Source organism: Seriola dumerili, unplaced genomic scaffold (assembly GCF_002260705.1).
Source record: "Seriola dumerili isolate Sdu_G_001 unplaced genomic scaffold, Sdu_1.0 BDQW01000002.1, whole genome shotgun sequence".
Taxonomy (NCBI): Eukaryota; Metazoa; Chordata; class Actinopteri; order Carangiformes; family Carangidae; genus Seriola; species Seriola dumerili.
Window position 1 is genome coordinate 11,264,648 of NW_019174257.1, and position 6,679 is coordinate 11,271,326.

Consider the following 6,679-nt stretch of genomic DNA (forward strand, 5'->3'; position numbering starts at 1 on the left):
AACTTCTGATCGGTTACTCGCGTATCGATTGAGTTTGGCTCAACTAGGACGCGGCAACACAGAGCAACGGATGACTGATCACATCGATCGATTGATGCTGAGGTAAAAAAAAAAAAAACTTTTACGAGAAAATATACAGATAAAATAATTATCCTCACAGTATTAATATGCAAGATTTTTTTTTCATTGTTTTAATTGTAAATAATATGATTATTCTGAACTTCACAAGGTCCACAGGGTCCATTTAGCAGCTGTTCTGGAGCTTTCAGTCATGTCACATGACCTTAATCAGCAGATGGAGTAGTCATGAAACTAAAGGCGTTTCAATTTCCATTTTCTAAGCACTTTAGTGACATATTGTTACATACAAAGGCCATTTTTACAAATCTAAATTACAAATCCCATATTTTTTTTCAGTTGACAATGTGAAAAATGGACTGATGAAATTCCTGCAGCCTATAATGTTTTATTTTAGGCAAATTTTCATCGACATTTTATATTTAAACAAAAAGTAATTCAAGAAATATCATGATGTGATGACTTGTATGTTGTGAAATATTTTGTCATCTATTGGTGCAAACAACCACCCTCTAAAAAACGTTACCACCAGAGGTGTGGCTTGGGTTTTACAAAGGCTATAACATTGTTAAATGATTACTGGAGCCATGATGATATAAAATAAAGTAGAAATAACCACACTGTTGCATTTGGATTAAATTCTCATATCACTGTAAAATCAAAATTCATAGAATAATACAGTCTAGTAAGTTTGGGATTGATAGCAGAATTTCTTAAGGAATTTCCTCAGTCTGACAGCTGAAGGGAAGACACTGTTTTTCAATCTTGAAGATTAATCATATACACCTCTCTGATAAAGAGATCCATTTAATCATTAAATTGACACCAGAGGCCAGGATCCAAACTAAAGCAATTTTATTAAATAGTCAACAGATTAATACATTATTTGGGTGTGTTTGTCTTTTTTTACAGCACAAAAAGCAAATAAAACCATAAATCTTTTAAAATCAATGATTTTATGAGTGATGCTAATTTTTAACTAATATCAACTTTATAGTTATAAATTCAAAAATCAATGTTCAGCTCTCAAAGGTCTGACATCAGTTGGCTTATAACACACAATGAAACATTATTTATGGAAAATGACGTACACCCAGATCTGAAAAATGGATTAGACAATACTAATGAAAAACTAATGAAGACGTCCTTTATGTTACTCACAAAACATGTGGAGATGCACATCAGCTCTGTGGGCCCCTATCGACCAACTGTCACTTCCTCTTCTGTCTCCATGTACACAAAACACCTGGTGGAACATTAACCATTGTGTCTTCACAGGTGTGTCTGTGTGCACAATCCTACATTAATGGCTCTATGTCTGTTTGTTTGTAGCTACACAGCGCATGCATGTGTATTTGTACGTGTGTGTGCCACATGAGGGGGGGGGTCTATAAAGCCTCAGCTGTAGTGCCAACCACATCCCCAGAAACAGGATAGGTGAAGCAGACAGGATCATTCAGTAGAAACAGTAAAGAGTGCAGAGCAACCAAGAGATAACACATCCATCTAATACAGATTTAATCATAATTTCAGGTTTACAGTCAAGACATCCTTGCTTTGTGAGTTTGTCATAATTCAATTGAAAGATCAGTCTGAGTGGAATTTTAAAGCTCACAAGGTATTTTTAAAACCCAAGGAGTTTTTTCTCTCAGAGGTGGTTTGAGCATCAGTGTCAGAATGTGTTCAGGCAGTTTTGCCAAGTGTTTGGGGATCACTCTGATTCCTCTGTCGCTTGCCTGTGTGCTGTGCAACATCCTGCTCTTCTTCCCCGGGGGGACATCTGTGGACAGCGAGAACATCACGGATGAGGTCTGGTACTTTGGAGGCATTCTGGGATCTGGAGTGCTGGTGAGTGCATTAATCAACAACACTGAGCGCTGACAGCTGGTGAAATCCACTCCGCCACTATCACGTTTATCACAAAATAGAGGATGCACACTGTGTGATATCATCTGCTTTTATCATTACTTAAGACACATTTTCTGGATTCTTGAGATGTACAGTTTTCCATATTTTATGTCAAATGTCTTAATACAATAGCACATGATACCATTTTGTCATCTAAATGATGTTTGTGTGTCTGTGTACACTCTTGAACACAGTAAATTACAAACCACACAATGAAAATTCATTAGGCCTGTGATTCTTTTAATCATAGATTAATCTGCCAGTTGTTTCCTCAATTAATTAGTAATTGTTAATTCTATAACATCAGAAAATGGCAAAAATACTCCTTATAATATTCTAGACCAAACATGGTATCTTCAGATTGCTTGTTTGTCAGATCAACAGTCCAAAACCTAAAGACATTCAGTTTACTATCATATACAACAAAGGAAAAAAAGCAAATACTCACATTTGAGAAGCTGAAATTAAAGAATGTTTAATATTTTTTAACTGAATCATTAGTTAGTCAGTTAATTAATAGTTTTAGCTCTAAAATTTACTGACAGTTGGGCTTTACTTTACTTTTGCTTGACTTTTTATGTGTTTAAAGTGTCCTTCAAATGATTCTGATGGCATATTTGATGAAAATGAGACAAAAACTGGTCTAAATTGGTGTAGATGTAGCAAACGACCAGTTCAGGAACCAGTTATATAACAGTGTCTGTCTTACTGATTATCATTGGAAATTAGGCTGTTTAGTTTCCTCCTGCATATGGCAGAGTAACACCTAATTCATCTGCTGTGTGTATGCGTGCGTGCGTGTGTGTGTGTGTGTGTGTGTGTGTGTGTGTGTGAACTTGGGGTGTGTGTGTTTTTTTTGTCGACAGATGATCTTCCCAGCTCTAGTCTTCCTTGGTCTGAAGAACAATGATTGCTGCGGTTGCTGTGGCAACGAAAGCTGTGGGCGGAGATTTGCGGTGAGGAGATGTTTCACTGTTCAACTTCTCACCATAATCAAATTAGTATTTACTGTCAAAACTTTGGGTGAGTGGTTTCGAATTAGAGTCACAGAACAGGAAAATTAGAGTCCAGTTCCCAAAACAATTATGCGGAAAGTGTTTTTTTAATTTTTGTTGGGTAAATGATAAACACAGTATTTACTGTACATGTACCACTGTATTCTCGGATAAGTTCAGCACCTTAAACTTTATAATGTTTGTCTAATGCTCAAACAATTTGGAGTAATACGATTTTGGCTTAGCGACCACAGTCTGAACGGCAGGTCACATGATGCCCAAGGTCGTATTAGATCCACTAAAATGCCTGTAAATCAATGAAAATGTCCTGGGCATCACATATAATTCATAAAATACACTTTGAAGGGGTCAAATAATAATGTAAACCATTAAAATTTGTATTGAGATATTATTTTCTGGCCATAAATGTGTGTGCTGACTAAACCAGAGAAAGACACTGATGGGGACTTCACATAGGAGGCATTGTGACATGTAAGAGTAGGAAATTTGTAGTCACTGGTCAGTTTCAGGGTCCTGGTTTTTCATGCTGGCTCACAAGTCAAAATGTCTGCCATGAAAAAAAACATAACTTGAGTGGTAATGACTTGTTATTTTCAGTTTTCAAAAAAATACTGTAATTAATTTCTAATTTTGAAAGTTTAATTAAAAAGAAAAAAAACAGGTTAAAACTGGATTAATTAGCAACAAAAACGCTTTAGCGCAACACTATGGTTTGATTGATTTATTTCACTATGAGGGACTCTGGTCTTCACATTTTTGTCTTTACCTTCTATTACAAATAGCATATTCTGAGCTTCGCTCACTACAAGATGGTCTCTATTTACATTACCATATTTCATTTAAAAGTCTTTTTGGTTAAATTTGGTAAAAATGGAGAAAAAATGAATTTGAGTATTAAAGCTTGCGGTGTGTCAACTCACTGCGGAGCTGCTGTACCTGTTAACTGTTAACTGCAGAATCTAATCGGTTTTAATGGAAAACAAACACAATTCCACTGTGTGTACACACACACACACACACACACACACACACACACAAACTGATGAGATTTCGATCACTGTGATGAGAAATTCCTCGGATGGGAGTTTCACATGACTTTCCCTCACAGAGCTGGTATTGTGCCGTGGCAGACACACATACTGATCGATACTTCAGGAATGTGTAGGTGTGTGAGTGTGAGGAAAGAATCAACAAACAAAAGTCTGTCAGATCGCACACCGCACACACACACACGCATTCACACCATCCCAGTGGTTCTGTGTTGGCCGCGCTCTGTTAATGACCCTCGGCCTGGTCTCTGCACACCAAGAGAATAACCTCATTGTTGCCATTGTTTAAGAAGTTAAAAGCTGAATGTATTGATTCTCGATGTGAGTGACTGCTCTTTCCGTCCCTCTCTCCACTCTCTCTGCAGATGCTGAGCTCCTTACTGTTTGCAGCTGTGGGTGTTTTGGGGGGTGGTTACTCAGTTATAGTTTCTGCTGTGGCCATCAACTACGGCCCTCGGTGTCTGGTGGTCATTGACGGCACAGAGCAATGGGGCACTCCCTTCTTAGATGGGTGAGACACACAAAATTATGATGTATATTAAAGGTCCCAAGGTTAAAGGTTTGACATTTTTTCAGTGTTGATCCATAAGAAGATATATTTGTGGTTTTAAGAACCAAAAACCATCTCAATGTAGTTTTACATCTCCTCTCTCAGGCTTCTCTCTGGAACTGTATTAACTTCAGGTCAGTGAGCCAATCAGAAGAGAGGAGGCTCTGAGCTGAGGCTGACTGTTTTCTGAGTGATCGAATAAAAATATAGCAGATTTCTGGTAAACACTCAGACACCGAATCCTGCAAGGCTGGATAGTGGGGGCGTTGTTTATTTTTTAAATATAATTTTTCAGTGTTGTGGGCATCACAAATATTCACCTCTTTTGTACTGAGGTCTTCAAACAAATCTTTTTTTATTGGTTTTACCTTTGCTGTAGTTCACTCTTTTAATCTTAAGTAACTGGGACTGTAGCTTACAACACCAAACTATTAAAGTGCCTGTAAACCACTGTGCTCCCTCATTGATGAACCTGCTAATCACCAGGTTAAAGTGTCCACAGATAAAAACGTGTTGTCTCTTTCTCACCCTCCCTCTCCAGATCCTACCTGTCCAACACATCTTTGTGGTCCGAGTGTCTGAAGCCGGACGGCGTGGTTAGCTGGCATCTGTCTCTGTTCTCTGTGCTGCTGGTTATGGGTGTAATCCAGGTGGCACTGTGTGCTGTGCAGGTGGTGAACGGCCTTCTGGGAGCTCTGTGTGGGGACTGCTGTAGGTGCAATGAACAGGTCAGTATCTGCTCTTACATGAGTTTACTTCAGTTGAGTCTATTTATGAGAGGAATTTGATGAATTTGAAGGAAACTCTGAATTCAATCGACATAATTTCTGTCTGTAATCAGAAATGAGACTTAGTTTTCAAAGAAGACTGAGGCAAACATAAAATACTAAAGAAATATTAATGTGAAAGAAAGCAGTCAATGTAGTATTGTGTGTGTGAGGATCTGTCAGGAAGTAAAAAAAAAAAAGAAGGTCAAGAATACCCTGTAAACCACTTACCCTCATAAATACTAATAATTAAAATCTAATCAATATACTGTTTATACCCCCATTTAACCCCAAATGTAATAAACTTGGGTGGTAATTTGAAGTTATCTGAGAGGAACTCATTAACTTGGATTCAGTGTATTACCTTATGTAACTGACTACCTTCAGGATTTTATTCACATGAAAATGTTCATGTTTGTCTTTCAGCATCATAGACATGATCATACACATGATCATAGACATCACTGAACGCATCCTGCGGCAGGAAGAAGAGAGGAAAGTCTGGAGGCAGCTGCTTTTCCTGTATTTATTTAGTTTCTTGCTTTATTTACTATACGCTGCAGAAACTTGAGCTCATTGATTACAGTGTGTGAATCTTCTAACAACACTGGTAAAATGACAGAACTCAATTTTGAAGGGTTTCCCATCAATGTGTATCTGCTGCTATTTTATGGTTCTAAAAAAATTCCACCACTAACCACCATTAATGCATTTTCTCCTCCTATATCCTTTATATAGCAACATATATATCTATATATATTTGTATCTCTATGCCTTTTTAGTGATATTCTGTAGTGCAATGGTAATATTCCATTAAACAGTAAATAAAGATGCTATTTTTATATACACATGAAAAGTAAATGGGAGAGGATGGGAACATGTTATTGCTTCAAATGTTCTGTTTTTATTCTCTAGACAAAATAAACAAAGATAACCTGCTGTAAACTATCTTTCTTTCTTATTATTTCCAATGTGTTGAATTCCATCTCATGAATGCCCCCTGCTGGGTGTTTTGGTGTGTGTAATAGATAGATAGATAGATAGATAGATAGATAGATAGATAGATAGATAGATAGATAGATAGATAGATAGATAGATATGGGATAGGTATCAATAAACAGGTTATTCAAAGTTCATGAAGTTTACTATCATTTATAATCACGTACAGCACAGCCTCACTGACTGTTTTATTTTTGAGAAACTATTCTGCACCTATCTGGGTTTAAAGAGAGTTCAATACCCTACAAGACTGTTTAGTCTTATAAAACATGCTTTTTAATTGTTTAATTGTTTAATTTATTGGTAAATGTT

At 37.0% G+C, this 6,679-nt stretch overlaps 1 protein-coding gene across 2 annotated transcripts; it reads left to right on the forward strand.

Moving 5' to 3' along the window:
* The first annotated feature begins 22 nt into the window (after window positions 1-22).
* Window positions 23-6,244, forward strand: tm4sf4 (transmembrane 4 L six family member 4). Of its 2 annotated transcripts, XM_022755735.1 has the most exons (6): window positions 23-102; window positions 1,869-1,926; window positions 2,853-2,942; window positions 4,417-4,562; window positions 5,143-5,329; window positions 5,795-6,244. In XM_022755735.1, exons 1-6 carry the CDS (start codon window positions 71-73, stop codon window positions 5,834-5,836), a joined length of 555 nt encoding a protein of 184 aa, XP_022611456.1. In that variant the 5' UTR covers window positions 23-70; the 3' UTR covers window positions 5,837-6,244. The 2 variants fall into 2 exon arrangements, with proteins under 2 accessions (XP_022611456.1, XP_022611377.1); XM_022755656.1 differs by lacking the exon at window positions 23-102 and having other exon boundaries at window positions 1,516-1,926.
* Window positions 6,245-6,679: the final 435 nt, after the last annotated feature.